Here is a 14,434-nt window from a genome sequence, read left to right on the forward strand (position 1 = left end):
GGCACAAAGATATGTAAATCATATTTCATTGGAAGATATGTAAATCATATTTCCATTGATTTCATTGGAAATCAAGAAGAGGGAGAGAGAGGAAGAGAGGGGTAAAAACCTACCTATCAGGTGCAATGAACACTATTTGGGTGATGGGCACACTAAAAGCCCCAACTTAAGCATTATAAAATGTATTCATGCAACAAAAAGATTTGCATCCTCTTAATATTTTGAAATTAAGAAAATAAAAAATTAAGAAAATAAAAAAGCTTATACAATAAGGATAAAGAAAATATTTCTGTTCAGCTGCATGATGTATTTGTGTTTTAAGCTTATGTATTGTTATAAAAGAGTCAAAAAAATTTTTTTTAAAGTTTATAAAGTAAAAAAGCTACAGTAAGGTTAATTCATCATTGAGGAAAGAAAAATATTTATAACTTCAGTGTAGCATAAGCATACAGTATTTATAAAGTCTACGGTAGTGCACAGTAATGTCCTAGGCCTTCACATTCACTCCCCACTAAGTCACTGACTCACTCGGACCAACTTCAGTCCTGCAAGCTCCATTCATGGTAAAAGCCCTATATAGATATACCATTTTTTGTCTTTTATACTGTATTTTTACTATACCATTTCTATGTTTTTGTATGTTTAGACACATAAATATCTACCATCATGTTACAACTGCCTACAGTATTCAGTGCATTAACATGCTGTACAGGTTTGTAGCCTAGGAGCAATAAGCTATACAATATAACCTGGGTGTGTGGTAGGCTACACCTTCTAAATTAATGTAAGTATACTCTATGATATTAGTACAACTAAATCATCTAAAGACACATTTCTAAGAACATATCCCCATAGTTAAGTGATGCATGACTGTATTTATGTGTTTATTTATACTCTCCTCCATTAGAATTTTAACTTCATTGAGGCAGGGACCAATCTCTGCCTTATTTTACCTCCAGTGCCTAGCAGAGTGCCTAACACAAGGTAGTCACTCAACAAATATTTGATGCATAAACAAATGAATGAAAAAACTGGGATTGACAAAAATTTTAAAGACTTTTCTGTCTTCCCAGTATTATAATTTTGAAAAAACCCTGTGTATTAGTTTCCTAGAGCTTCTGTAATGAAGTACCACAAATTGGGTGGCTTAAAACAATAGAAATTTATTCTCTCACAGTTCTGGAGACCAGATGTCTGAAATCAAGGCGTCAACAGGATTGATTCCTTCCAGTGCTCCTGAGGGAGAATCTGTTCCATGCCTAGTTTCTGGTGATGGTGGACAATACTTGGTGTTCTTTGGCTTGTAGATGCATCAATCCAATCTCTGCTTTCATCTTCACATGGCATTCTCCCTGTGTCTGTGCCTTCACATCACTGTATTTTTATGAGGACATCTGCATTTGGTCTGGACCATCCTACCCAGCATCTTACCTCACCTTAATTTAACTAATTACATCCACAATGATCCTATTTCCAAAGAATGTCACCTTCTGAGGAAATACGGGTTAGGATCTCAACATGTAAATATATTTTTGGAGGGGTGGTGGGGCAGCCATAATTCAACCCATAATATCCTATTACCAATAACCTTAAGATCTTAAATATTTCATTATTTGGACTACTTTTAAGCAGATATTTGACCCTAAGACAGGGCACTGGAATTAAGAGTATAGATAATATTAATAATATAGGTGCTTTCTTTAATTTTGTTACTATTTCACATAAAAATTATAGTTAAGTTCAGACACATTTCTTAGTGGAAAATTTGTTTAGTAATCAGTTTTTAGGTGCATTGTAAAAGATTTTGCTGTTCTGAGTAAGATTTGTTTCGTCCAACATTTTATATTGTTACTGTGTAGGGTCTGAGAAGGGCTCCTTGTTCTTTATAACTGTTCTTCAGAGACAGCAGGAGAGAAGAGTGTTTTCAAAAACAGAAAGTAAATTTCATACAGGCATTCACTTCAATAATTATAAGTAGACACTAAAATTTGTGATTCCACATTCACTGCCACACCCCTTAGGTAAACAACAGATGGGTTTTTACTGTGCCATGAAAAACAACTAACTTGATTAGTTGTGTTGTTTAACCTCAAGTATAGAAATGAATTTAGAAGAATCGACCCTTTGTGAAACCTTCCCTGCTCCAATTCAGATACACAGAATTGAGGAACATGATTGTATTCGTTTCCTAGGGCTACCATAACAAACGAACATAAACTGAGTGGATGAATGGAAATTCATTCTCTCAACAGTTCTGGAGGCTCAAAGTTCAAACTGGAGGTGTTGACAGGGCCATGCTTCCTCGGAATGCTCTAGAAGAGCATCTGTTTCATGCCTCACTCCTAGGTTCTGGTGGTTGCTGGCACTCCTTGGTGTTCCTGGGCTTGTATGGTGTCACTCCAATCTTTGTCTCTGTCTTCATATGGCTCTCTTCCCTGTGTGTAGAGCTGCCTCCAAATCTCCCTATTCTTATAAGGACACCAGTCATTGGATATAGGGCCTACTCTAAATCCTGTATGACCCATCTTAACTTGATTACATCTGCAAAGATCCAAATAAGGTGTCAGGTACCAGGAGTTAGGACTTCAACAAACCTTGTAGGGAACACAACTTAATACACTATGTTTATTTTTATTTGTTGAATGAAAAGAATAATGCATGTAGCTGTTAGAGTTCAGTTGTTCTACTATGTTCTAATAAACCTAGCAGCTTCTTGTCCCATCCCTATACTCTACCAATTTTTGCTCTGCTGAGGCAAGAATGTTCACTGCTTTCAGTTGTTTCTTACAAATATTTAGCTTCATATTTTTAAATCACATCTCAATTTTCAATATTATTTATTGATAGTCTACTGTGAAAGATGAAAATTCAGCTCTGTAACAGCACCCAAGCAAACACACGCTTTTGTTTGTTTTTGTTTTTTGAGACAGGGTCTCACTCAATCACCCCAGCTACAGTGCAGTGGCTTCATCATAGCTCACTGCAACCTCAGACTGTTGGGCTCAAGCGATCCTCCTGCTTCAGCCTCCTGAATAGCTAGGACTACAGGGACATGCCATGCCTGGCTAATTTTTCTATTCTTCATAAAGATGGGGTCTCGCTCTTGCTCAGGCTGGTCTCGAACTGGCTTCTAGCAATGCTCCCACCTCAGCCTCCCAAAGTGCTAGGATTACAGGTATGAGCCACCATGCCTGGCCAAACACATACCTTTCATCCTCTTCCACCTCTCAATATAGTTAGCTATAACATCACACTTTTGTTAAATCAATATTCAGTGATTATATTATTGTGAACATGTAACTATTATTTATAGAATAGCCATATATAATGTATGACAATTAAATTTCTTTCTTTTACACAACTTGTTTTTCTTGGTGCTATTAATTGAATTTTTTGGCTTAATTTTCTATGTAGTAATAATAAATTTATTGCCAAACTCTCTGAGAGTATCGCCAGGTATACAGATTCCTAGATGGGAAATCATGTTCCTTCAGAATGTTGAAGGCTTTATTTCATTATTTCATAGCTCCTAATTTGCTATTAAGATGGCCTTTGCCATTCTAATCCATGGCCCTTTGTATGTGATCCGTTTTTATTTTTATTCCTTGGAAGATTTTAAGTTCTTAATTTTGTCCTCATTATTCTGAAAGTTCACAATGATATGCCCTGGTGTAGATCTTTCTCTGTTATTCCAGGCACAGACTTGATTATCTCTATCTGGAAATGTGTGCCCTTCAGTTATGCCAAATTTTCTGAAATAATTGCCTTAAATTATTTTCTCAATTGTGGAGGAAATGATTTCTCTTTCTGAAACCATTCTTATTTGGATGTTAAGCCCTTTGGACTGGGACTTTAATATCTTTTCTCACATTATCTGTATCTTTAATTTTTCATTTTGCTTTTGGGAAGATATCTTTAACTTCACTGTCTAACCCATTCATTAAATAATTTTTGCTATTATACTTTTAATTTAAAAGAACTCTTTTGTTTCTTTCAAAAATCCTATATTTGTACCCTATAACTTCTCATCCTTCAGAGAATATTATTGGATTTTAGAAGGGTGTTCTCTGTATTGTTTGTTTCCCCATGTTTCTTTTTTCTGTTCATTTCTATATCTTTCATGTTATGGGATTTTTTTTAATTCTGATAATGCTTAATTGTTCTTTCATGGTTAAGAATGAGATGCTGATCTACTGTTTAAAAGCTCAATGTGCATTGGTAGGGTTTACATTAGAATTATGTGTGAACCCACTTCTTTGGTTAGAAGACTCCCAATCAATAGCACCTATAAAACTTTTGCCTTGAGCAGGTTCACTTTTCTGAAAAAGGATTCTTCCAACCTCTTATTTGGAGGATATAAATTTGGCTGTCAACAAGTTTGCAGACTCAACTGCTTTTCTTTTCGTATGGTACTCTAACCACACCCTCAGCTCTGCCTGGTGAACTCAAGTCCAGAGCTTGTTTAGTTCAACCCATCCAATTTTCTGCTGAGGTGAAGAGGTTGGGGAAAAGATCTGAGGTTCTAACCTCATATTGAAGTTCTTGAAGAGAAACTTTTAAATTAAATTCTTAAAATTAAATTGTTAAAAAGAACTTCAATTGATCATTCTCTTATACCGTCCACTTGCATCCTTGTCTTCCAAGAAGGTGGAGAATCTAATTTCTGAGATTTTTCTGGGTCTCTGCAGCAAGAATTGGTTGGATGTAGCCATCCTCACTTGTAAGGTTAAGTTTTAGCTTTCTGTTTTGCTAAGATACACATGTATCCATCAACCTTCAGTTTCCAAAAAATGAACTTCTTGTCAGTTTTAATTTCCCCTCTTCTTCTCTCTGTCCTTCTGGGCTTGTACCTTATTTTCTCCTTTCAGTGTCATTTAGCAGAGTTTGGGAAGGAAACAGAAATGAATACATGTATACAATCTGCTGTGTTTAGCTAGAAGCCCTCTGATTATTCATTAGTGTATTACCATAAAAGTTCGTGTGGATTAGCATACTAAATAATGTAGGGAAACCAACTCTCAGGGGAAATTTTCTTTCAATTGCTCTTTTATTTCATTAAATGTTTATCATTACATTATAAACATTTTATTTTTACTCACAGTTGATATATTTAACAAATAACTTATCTTAGAAAATTTGGCAAATAGAGTTAAGAAAACATTTTAAAAGAAAAGGAGAAACCACAAACCTACCACTTCTAACATTTTGGGGATATATAATACTTTGGGGATTACTTTTTTGGTGTATATATAGACCTTAGTTTATAAGATTTATCAGGTAAAGAAATTGAGTTAGTCATTTAAAATCTTCCCACAGTGAAAAGTCCAGGTCCAGATAGTTTCACTGATGAATCCTATCATACATTTATGGAAGAAAAAATACCATTTGCACACACATGCTTTCAGAAAATATAAGCATAAGGAAAACTTCCCAGCTCATTTTATGAAGCAAATATGGCCCTGACATCAAAGCCAGACAAAGACAATACAAAAACAAAACAAAACAAAACAAAACAAAACAAAACCATGAATTAGAGGGAGCAGAGCAGACTATTTTCAATGTTCTGTATCATACTAGGGAATGCCTGAAGGACTGGTCTCTGTTGTGCCTAACTGGGATCTCAAGCAGGAAGAAGCAGTGGGTATTGCAGTAAAGTTATGGGGAGACTAGCCCATAGACACCTGGGGTAAGATATTGTGGGTGGAGATATACAATAGACCATAAAGGCCTCAAGGAGAAACTCGTCTGGAAATTGAGACATTTAAAGCAGCTGTGCACACAGGGAAATTTAAAAAGCCACACATGGGCTCTGGCAAGATGCATGCTTATAATAGACCTCATAAGACCATAAGCTTTCTCCTTGGTTGGATCTCAAGACTTAGAATCAAGGTCTCAAGGTCCAGCTAACTAGTGAAGAAATTCCTTGGCACAGAGCCAATCTAAAAAAGACTGCAAGAGGTGTCTGTCTTCTCAAATGCCTAATTTCCAACAACAACAACAAAAAACACAAGGCATAAAAAAAAAACAAAAACCCACAGGAAAACATGGCCCATTCTAAGAAGAAAATAAAGTGGCAGAAACCATCCCTGAAGAAACAGACACCAGACTTACTAGATGAAGACTTTAAAACTACTGTCTTAAATATGCTCAAAGAGCTAAAGGAAAACATGGACAAAGAACCAAAGGGAATCAGGAAAACAATATATTAAAAAATTAAAACATCAGCAAAGAGATAGAAATTATATCAATAAAATGGAACCAAACAGAAATTCTCAATCTTAAAAATACAATAACAAAATTAAAAAATTCACTAGAGCAGTTCATCAGACCTGAACAGGCAGAAGGAAAAAAACAACAACAACAGAGAACTTGAATATAGGACATTTGAAATAATCAGGTCTGAGGAACAGAAACAAAAAAGAATAAAGAAAAGTAAACAGAGCCAAAAGGACTTATGTGACACCATCAAGTAGACCAATACATGCATTATGGGATTTACAGAAGAAGAAAGAGAAAAAACGAAGCAGAAATCATTTGAAGAAATAATGGCAGAACACTGTAAATTTGTGGAAATCATGAATCTATAAATATAAATCTAAGATCAACCAAATCCAGGTACGATAAACCAAACAGACCCACACCAACATATATTATAATCAAACTGTTGAAAAACTAAAAAAGAGAAAATTTGAAAGCAACATGAGAAAAACAACTCATCATATACATGGGATCCTCAAAAACATTTATTAGCCAATTTCTAAGCAGAAATGTTGGGGCCAGAAGGCACCTAAGGCAACAGGCCCCCTGTGACCTGTTGAGAAAAATATTTGGGCCTGCCTTACAGATAGTTCTGTATTTTATGGTGCAGAAAGTGGATAGCTGCAACATGATGCTCCCTCCCTGGGGTGGTCCTGGAGGTAGTGAAGGGAAATACTCCCAGTTGGCAGAGCTAGGAGAAATGCACCTGGTTGTTTATTTTGTCTGAAATGAGAGATGGCTAGATGTCTGGATCTACTGATTCATGGTCAGTATGTGACTGTTTGGATACATGGTTTGGAACTTGAAAGGAAAATGATTTAAAAACTGGTGACAAGGAGGTCTGGGGAAGGGAAATATGTAGATAGATTGAATGGGCATATAGTGTGAAGGTATTTGTGTCTCATGTGACACTTACCAAAGAGGAATATCATTATAGGATGATCATAATAATCAAGTGGATGAGATGACCTCATCTGTGTCAGTCAGCCTGTTCATCCATCCATCCCTGTCCTTGCCCAATGGACTCACGAACAAAGTGGCCATGGTGGCAGGATAAATATTGGACATGGGCTCGGTAGCTTGGATTTTCACTCGACTAGGTCAATTTCACTATAGCTATTGCTGAGTGCCCAACTTGCCAAGAGTGGAGACCAAAGCTAACCCTCTATTTCCTGAAAATATCAGGTAGCAATCAGGTATATTACGTTGGGCCACTAAGAGGCAACACTTTTTTTTTACTTAATAGATATTCTGGAAATGAATTTCCTTCTTTGCCTACAATGCTTCTATCAAAGCCACCATGCATGGACTTACAAAACACTTTAGTCACCCTCATGATATTCCACACAGCATTACTTTTAAGCAAAAAATTCATTTTACAGCAAATAAAGGAAGCAATGGTTTTATGCTCATAATAAGAATTCACTGGTCCTATTATGTTGCCCATTACCCTGAAGTAGCTGGTCTAATAGGATGATAAAATGGCTTTTTTCTTTTTGTTGTGGTAAAATAGAAATTACATAAAGTTTACCATTTTAAAGTATACAATTCAGTGGAATTAAGTACATTCACAATGTTATGCTACCATCACCACTATCTAGTTCCAGAATTCTTTCATCATGCCAAAATGAAACTCAATGCCTATTAAGCAGTCACTCCCCAGCTCTTGTTGACCACTAATTGGCCTTCTGTCTCTATGGTTTGCCTATGCTGGATGTTTCATATAAATCAAATCATACAATATGTGACCTTTTGTGTCTGGCTTTTTTCACTTAGCATGTTTTCAAAATTGATCCATGTAGTAGCATTGGATGGCCTTTTCAAAACTCAATAATCATGCCATCTGGATGAATGGCAACACCTTTTGAGGCTAGATAATGTTCTGTAAGTTTTGGTATATGCTCTAAATCAGTAACCAAGAGATAGCCATGGTCCATGAATCAAGAAGTGGGCTTGGGAGTGGATCTTCACTTTTACCCCTAGTGAAACATGTTCAAAATTTTTGCTTCCCATCCCTGCAACTTTTGGCTTTTCCCAAAGAATGTTCCCACCAGGGTACACCAGCAAGAGTTCAATTAAACTGGAAGTCGAGACTGCCACTTGGTCATTTTGGGCTCCTTGTGCTATTCAATCAACATGCAAAGAAGGGGATTACTGCAGTACCTGGAGTGATTAATCCTGACTCAAGCAGAATTTGAGTTGCTGCTACATAATGGGAGAAGGGAGGAATATACATTGAATGCAGGAGATTCTTTGGGGATGGACTTGGTACTATTTAGCACTCTGTGATATGAGTTAATAGAAAACTACAACAATCCAAATTGGAAGTCGAAACTCTAATGTCCCAGATCCTTCAGGAAAAAAGGTTTAGTTTGTCCCAAAAGGCGAAGAACCACTGCCAGCTGAGATGCTTGCTGAAGGCAAAGAGAATATGAAATAGGTAATGGAATAGAAGGTAGTTATAAATACAGATGCCCCTCATCTTATGATGGGGTTATGTCCTGATAAACTCATTGTCAAAAATATTGGATTTTTTCATCCCAATAAACCCATTGTAAAGTCAAAAGATTGTAAGTTGAACCACTGTAAATTAGGACCTTCTATAGCAGCAATGATCATGTTACCAGTTGCAGTTTGAGAACTATAATAGTTATGAGCATTTTCCCCTCATTTTGATAGAAATATATTTGTATATATATTAACCAATTATTTTTTCCCTCTCAATCTTTTAAGATGTGCTAACAGTGGGGAACCTTATATTTTAGTATTTAAATTACAGAATAAAGGGGGACTGTGACTCATCAAGAAGACAATTACTAATAATGTTAGCTAATAGTGGGGAACCTTATATTTTAGTATTTAAATTACAGAATAAAGGGGTACTGTGACTCATCAAGAAGAACATTACTCAAAGAAGGCTGCATATCATCTTTTGGTGAGGGAGTAAGCTGATTTTGGTTGTACGAGAGACAGTTGCATTATATGGGCAAAAGGCTGATTTTGCTATGGTCTTTATTTGAAAATTAAATATGATTAAAAGAATTATCCATGAATGTTAAAGTGACAAGAATAGTTCTGAAATAGTTCTGTATTATAAACTTAACTAAGCTGGACTATATTTTCCAGTAGTCTCCTTATTGTAATGGTTTTGGTTGGCCATAATAGAGAGCTGCAAAAGATTTGAAAAGTGGAAGTAATGCACCAACTGTTACCCTTGGAAGGTCCACGGAGGGTCCTAGGCACCATTGCAACTAGTGCATATACTCACTGATCTAACTCACCTCATTGGCAAGGGGCAATGGCAGGGCCTGCAGTTACTCCACCTTCTCTGTATCCTGGGGTAGGCACAGGTGCAGCTCCTTGGCTAAAGGCACCAGCTTCTTTTGCAGGCCAAGTGTCATCATGGTTAGATGCAGCAAGACAAAAAGAGAGGTTCCAGTTTCTCCTCTTATGTTCCAATTTGTTTAAGCTTCCTCCCACTATGCATCCAACTTTCCTTCTCATCTGCCTGCAATGGGGATACAGTGACTTCAAACCACTGTTAGACACTGAGGCAACAGTCTTTTATAGATCCTGTTACCAGTTCCCCGTTGTGGTCCCTGTTTAGTGGCTCTTCTAAGATTCTGTAAATATTCCTTCCTGACCTTTACTTCTTCAGCTTCTCTCAACTGGGTAAAGTCTAATCCCTAAAATAAATCATTTATTCTGTATCACCTGTAGTGGTTCTACTTGATGAGAGGTATTCATCTTTTGATATTTTTTGTTCCCATAATTTTCCTGGCTAACCTCATATATTTTTTCCATATGATCTTAGAATCAGCTTACCTAGTTAAAAAATGTTTGACTTTACTGATGTTAAATGTGCACATTAATTTAGGATGAATTGATGTTTTAGTAATTTAAGTCTTCCTATTCAAAGAACATTCTTTCTAAATATCCAAGTCTACTTTTCTATTTCTCCCATAAAAGTTTCCTTTATCTGAGACTTGAATTTCTTAAAGTTTATTTCAAGTACTTAAATTTTTTTGTTGCTGTAATAGGATTTCCCCTGCTATTTAAGTTTAAAGTTTGTTCCCTGTGATAGTTAACTTTATTTATCAACTTGGCTTGGCTGGGCTACTATGCCCAGTTTTTCAGTCAAACACTAGTCTAGATGTTCCTGTGAAGATACTGGTGGATTTAACTTTTTTTTTGAGACCGCGTCTTGCTATACTGCCCAGGCTGAGTGTAGTGGCTATTCACAGGCACAATTGTAGTGCACTGCTGCTTCAAGCAATCCTCCAGTTTCAGTCTCCCAAGTATTTGGGACTATAGGTGCGTGCCACCGCGCCCAACTTGAGATGAACATGTATAATCTATTGCCCTTACACAGATGAGGCTCTATAAAGTGGGTGGGCCTCATCCCATCATTGAAGGCATTAAGAGAAAAGACTGAGGTTTCCTAAGGAAGACTCAATTCTGACTCAAGACTCCAACATAGAAACCTCACCTGAATTTTCAGCCTGTTGGTCTGCCCTGCTGATTTCAGACTTACCAACCCCCATAATTGTGTGAGCCAATTTCTTATAACAACTCTCTCTCTACATATATATATATATCTCCTATGGGTTTTGTTTCCTGGAGAACTCTGACTAATAAACTCCCCAACACAGTAAAGAACACTGTAAGCAGTTGAAGCTCTGGTCTTGACAGACTTCATGGTATGGTAGAAAACGTACAGCTGTGAAATCACAGACCACAGAGTTCACTGGGGCAAATGACATACGGTCTTGGAACCTGATTCCTCATCTGCAGAATTGGGATAAAATTACCCTGAGTTGTGTGGCTATTGTGTTGGGTAAAGTTAAACACTGCATGTAGCATACATTTTATGGTTCTTGGCTCATAGTAGGTGCAGAGTAGTAACCTAGCAAGTTTAAAGGAGATGCATTGTTTAGTTACCTACTTAGTGCTAAGTCTCCTTAAATGATTTAATCAACCTGGGTCTCTTGGATGTTATTAACTGTGACATATTTATTTGACACACACTGTCACATCAATATCACCTTCTGGGTGGTTAGATATACACGGAATTCAAACATTATTTAAGGTTAGTTCTTGCCACTTATCTGTGTAAGGTCTAGGGCAAGTTTGTTTCCATGAGCCCACTTTCAATTGAGATACTAATATTAATAATTCCTTCAGAAGGTTTTTGTGAGAAGTAATGTGATAAAATAAGACAAAGTGCTCAGCATAATCCCAAATACACAGTAGATGCTCAACACATCTACTACATGATGGGGAAATAATTAGGATTTGAAAGATGAGTTGGATCAATTGTTGCACTACAGGGGAATTTGCCATCTTGTGAGGAAAAAAATCCACAAGACCACAATGGGGATTCTATTTCTTTTAATAGTGGAGAACAGACAAGTAGAAAAAATACCCACAGAGGTACTACAAAGTTTTAACAATATAAAAGAAACAGATGCTATGGGAAGTCTTGCAGGTGTTTGCTTATTTATCGCATCATGTGCTTTTGGTACCTGATCTCATCATCGGTAGAGGCTGTGTGGTACTTTCAAAGGCCTGCCATCTTGCCAGTGGCTAGTCACCACATATATATAAGTGGAAGGGTGGGTGCCTTGAGAATTGAGCCAAATCATCGATTTTGCCAGCAGGGGAAAGGTTGTTCAGGCTGAAGTCCCAGAAGCTGGAATGCATTAGAAACAATCAGTTGGTGCTGAAAAGCACTGACAGTTTGGGGAGAAATGTGACAAAACCAACACACAAATTACATATCTATTTACAAAACAGGTCAAGAGTTCTTTACATTCTCCTGCTTTCTAAAAATCAAAAGCCAACAAACAAAAACCGCTTTTTGTAGAAGGGCAAGCATACTCCTTTTTCCCCTTTGTCTTCTCAATATCATCCTCTACCACTTTTTTCATTGCAAGACTTTTCTCGGTCTTGGTATTTTTCCTCCACTCCAGACCCCCTCCTGACTCCCGAATGCTCGGCTCCCCTCTCCGCCCCTCGGACTCGGTATGGCCCGGGGGCCGCACCTGCCCAGGGAGCGCTGGAGCTCGGCCCTGCCAGGGGACGAGCAGTGACGTAGTCGTAGAGCGAAGGCTGGTGCCGCGCGGTCCGCTGACGTCACTGCCGCAGCGGTCCGGAGCGAAGCCCCACAATGGGAATTCAAGGAGGGAAAGCCGGCGGTGACTCCGCAGTTAGGGCTGAGCGCGGCAAGTGTGCTTCGCGCTTTGGGTTTCTGGGTTCGGCAGGCAGGAACTGTGTCTGTAGCTTGGGCTGAGCTGACCCCACACCCTCAGCGCGCTCGAACCTAAAGTTTAGGGCTGAGGGGGATGCTCCTAAACGATGGGGCCGCGTGCGCACGCGCCTTGGGCTGCGGGGCGGTCGGCGGGGAGCTGCGGGCAGGGCCGGGGGCTGCAGGGTGAGGCTGGGGAAGGCGGAAGGTGCGTGGCGGGAGGGGAGCGGGACTGCGCGCCGAGGTGCGGAAAAAGGATGAAGGCTACTCACGCCATCCGCCGCTAGCCCGTCTCCCTGGGCGCTGCGGCGGCACGGGGCGCTGGGCCTGTGGCGCGGCGTCGTGACGTCACGCTGGCGGCGGCCGTGGTTGGCGCAAGGTCCGCGGCTGCAAAGTGTGAATTACGCCGGGCTCGCGCCGGCGGCGGAGTGAAGTCAGGCTCCGGGGGAGGGGAGGGGCAGGACTCCCGCGGCGGCGGCGGTGGCGGCCCGAGCTGGTCGCTGGTCCCGATCCCCGCGCGCCCTGGGTCTGGCCGCTGGTTCCAGTCGTCTTTCTTTGCACTGCGTTGCTCCGTCCTTGCTCCACTCGTGCTCCGCTGTCCCCCGGACCCTCTCCTCTCGGCCGAGGAGACCTGGGACCGCGGGTTCCCGCTCCGACTTTGCCTTTGCTGCCCCCGCTTGCACCCCGTTCCCCCTCGCCCAGAGTCGGGCGCGCGCTGGTTCTCCTAATTGGCGCCGCAGCGCCTTCTCACCGGCAGCCCGGACGGAGGGCTGGGGTGGAGGAGGCGTGAGCGCGGCTTCCCGGCCCGGGGTCGCCGCCCACCCGCCCTGCCCCCGCCTCGGCCCGGTGCCCCCGAGCCGCGGCCCCCTCCCAGCGCAGGGGCCGGCGGCCGCGGCAGGGCGGGCGCCGCGCGGAGGCAGGGCGGGCGTATTCAATGGAAGTATGTTACCAGCTGCCGGTGCTGCCCCTGGACAGGCCGGTCCCCCAGCACGTCCTCAGCCGCCGAGGAGCCATCAGCTTCAGCTCCAGCTCCGCGCTCTTCGGCTGCCCCAATCCCCGGCAGCTCTCACAGGTAATCGCCGCCACCGGAGGCCCACACCGGGGCTTCTGTCTTTTGTTTCCCTCTGCCCATCCAGCTTCACCTTTGCGACACCCCACCCCCAGTTCTAGCATTGTATATTGTTTGGGGGTTTCTAGGCTGGCTCCTCGATTCGAGAGCCTTTTAATATTCGCAGCTGCCCACCCTGAGCCCTCCGGTCTCCTCAGAACCCCACCCCAGTGGGCTCTGGGATCCCTTCAGACCCTCCCCAGGCCCGTGACCCTCCGTGCACAGCAGTTGAAGCCGCAGCAATGATTTTCCTCCTCGCTTTTTCCGTCTGTGTGTTGGGTTCCCCTTCCTTAGCTGTGACCCCGGAGCACACCTGTTCACCCCGCCTTCCGACATACCTGTCTCCCCCCCTCCCGCCCATACCTGTTCGCGCCTCTCCACCCCCAGCTCCCGAGCGCCCCGCAGTGATCGCTTGGTCCTGCGGTTCTTTCCGAACAAAAGGCCTAGGTGCCCCGTTGCTGTCTTTTCCCCAACGCCTTCGTTTTTGTGAATGGGCTTTATGTGGTATCAGAGGAACAAGTCTGCAAAGTTCACTGCGAGGAATCAGTTTTGTTTTTGATAAAGAGATTTTAGGGGAGAAACTACTGATGAGCACTAACGGGAAGACTTTGTTTTGAATGGACAAGTACCATTTGCTCCTGAGAATTTGTTCTGTGGTGATGCCGTTGGCCCACCTCCTTAGTTCTAACTAATTTTAATTGCCAGACTTAAAATGGGGAGGCAAAAAGAATTTTGTTTACATCTGAACTGTGTGCCCTCACTTTCTGCTGCCAGAAGTTACATGTTCACGATCCCTTTTTAAATAAAATATTTTTTTCCTG

At 41.0% G+C, this 14,434-nt stretch overlaps 1 protein-coding gene and 1 long non-coding RNA gene across 4 annotated transcripts in view; one reads left to right on the forward strand and one right to left on the reverse strand.

Moving 5' to 3' along the window:
* LOC105855921 (uncharacterized) overlaps nt 1-12,895 on the reverse strand; it is a 66,371-nt gene extending 53,476 nt beyond the window's left edge. Inside the window, exons 1-3 of the long non-coding RNA XR_001146841.2 lie at nt 12,778-12,895; nt 12,303-12,593; nt 9,540-11,950 (exon numbers count right to left, since the gene is read on the reverse strand). This is a non-coding gene — a long non-coding RNA (uncharacterized LOC105855921). The remainder of the gene's footprint in view (nt 1-9,539; nt 11,951-12,302; nt 12,594-12,777) is intronic.
* Nucleotides 12,896-13,439: 544 nt separating this feature from the next.
* The window catches only part of PDE7A (phosphodiesterase 7A), a 121,209-nt gene continuing 120,214 nt past the window's right edge, over nt 13,440-14,434 (forward strand). For all 3 annotated transcript variants that reach the window (XR_012920218.1, XR_012920219.1, XM_020288824.2), the window contains exon 1: nt 13,440-13,577. Coding sequence is in view for 1 of the 3 variants with exons in the window: in XM_020288824.2 (XP_020144413.1) it covers nt 13,440-13,577 (138 nt within the window). In the remaining 2 variants the exon portion in view is untranslated. The remainder of the gene's footprint in view (nt 13,578-14,434) is intronic.

This window comes from Microcebus murinus, chromosome 7, assembly GCF_040939455.1.
Source record: "Microcebus murinus isolate Inina chromosome 7, M.murinus_Inina_mat1.0, whole genome shotgun sequence".
Taxonomy (NCBI): domain Eukaryota; kingdom Metazoa; phylum Chordata; class Mammalia; order Primates; family Cheirogaleidae; genus Microcebus; species Microcebus murinus.